The 1,666-nt window shown below is 12.8% G+C and overlaps 1 protein-coding gene across 1 annotated transcript, besides 3 other annotated features; it reads left to right on the forward strand. All coding sequences in view use genetic code 6, as the record gives it.

The window, feature by feature from the left end:
• The first annotated feature begins 456 nt into the window (after positions 1-456).
• Positions 457-511: a microsatellite.
• Positions 458-505: a microsatellite.
• Positions 512-597: 86 nt separating the features above from the next.
• Positions 598-645: a microsatellite.
• Positions 646-931: 286 nt separating this feature from the next.
• On the forward strand, positions 932-1,309 carry IMG5_053860 (hypothetical protein). The gene has a single exon (XM_004037354.1). The coding sequence runs from the start codon at positions 938-940 to the stop codon at positions 1,289-1,291; it is 354 nt and encodes a 117-aa protein (XP_004037402.1). The 5' UTR covers positions 932-937; the 3' UTR covers positions 1,292-1,309.
• Positions 1,310-1,666: the final 357 nt, after the last annotated feature.

Consider the following 1,666-nt stretch of genomic DNA (forward strand, 5'->3'; position numbering starts at 1 on the left):
TTCTATGGTTATTTCATTATCAAATTTAGATAAATATATTTAATCAAATTCTAAATCCTAAAATTTATATAATATAATAATGATTATTTTATTCTATAATTTTTATTAAAAAAAAAATCTAAATTAATATAATTAATAATCCATACTTATTTATCAATTGTGTTTTAAAAAAATAAATAAAGTATATTATTTTTAATATATTTTTTGCACTTATTATATTTAATCTAAAAAAGAAAAAATACATTTAGTGGCATTTATATTGTAAATTGTATTTTAAAATAAATAAAAAAAAAAAAAAATTGATTGAAAGTAATAATAAATATAAATATTATTGATAGTTTTTTTTACTTGCTAAAAGAAAAATATATTATTTGAGTAAATTATATCTGATTAATTATTTTCAATAAATTACATTTTTTTTTATTATATTCACTTAATTTGTTTAGATTTTTATTTTTATATTATATTATATTATATTATATTATATATATATATATATATATATTGTATTTTTATTTTTATAAATATATCTATATATTAATAAAGATAAAAATTATAATTTTTTTTTTTATTATTTAATATTAATTAATTTTTTTTTTTAATATGTTTATTTATATATATTTATTATTTATATTTACTATTATTAAAAATTTCATAATACTTGAATTATATTTTTTTTTTATTTTATATTAAAAATTTATTTTTAATAATCTTTTATTTTATTTTCTTTTTTTTTTAAAAATTATTTATACACTTCTAACGAAAATTATTTATATAATTTATTTTTATAACTTAAAAAAAATGTAAGATTAAAATTAAAAAATAGACTTTAAATAATATTTAATACATAAAAACTCATCCAAATCACCTTTTAAACAGCAAATTAATATCAAAAACCTTTATTTTACATAAAAAAATATTAAATAGTAATAAGAAAATGATATTAATTACACTTTTACTACAAGAAACGTAAAAAATAAAGGAGAAGAATTATAATAAAAAATTGAATTTTTAAAAAATAATATAATTAATGATTTAGAAAGTTTAATTTTTAAATTGGAAAAAAGCTTAGATAAAAATAATGTTTTTTAAGAAAAAAATTTCGAGTTTAATACATATACCCCTTATTTTTAAAGTATTTAATCTATATAGAATATAAACAAAAAAGGGAAAATAATAGACAAAGAAAATATTTTTTAAGGAGAAAAAGTTTTAAAATAATAAAATTAACAAATTAAATGCAAAAAAAACGAAAATTCGAACGCACTGGGATATAAAAAGAAAAATTTGAGCCTTAATATAGAGTAAATATAGGAATAAATATCAGAAATAGAAATAAAACCTTAAAAATAATCAAAAACAATATTAAAAAAATCTTTAGCTTCTCCAAATGTAATATCTGGTCACAAAATTACTAAAAAAATTTCATTTAAAGAAGAATGTGAAGTGTTTAATATTTGTGAAAATGAAAAAAAAGAAGGTTTTCTGCAAGATCAAACAAATCTTAAATAAGTTAAAAAAAAAGTCTTTTTTTTAATTTTACTAAATATAAAATATTATTATATTTTTTAGGTTTTTTGGAATATTCGAAAATGGTTTTATATTGATATTTTTTTTATAAAAAAAAATGTAAATAATATATTTATTAAGTTAAAAATTGTATGTT

The sequence above is a fragment of the Ichthyophthirius multifiliis genome (genome assembly GCF_000220395.1).
Source record: "Ichthyophthirius multifiliis unplaced genomic scaffold scaff_1120509250181, whole genome shotgun sequence".
Classification (NCBI taxonomy): Eukaryota; Ciliophora; class Oligohymenophorea; order Hymenostomatida; genus Ichthyophthirius; species Ichthyophthirius multifiliis.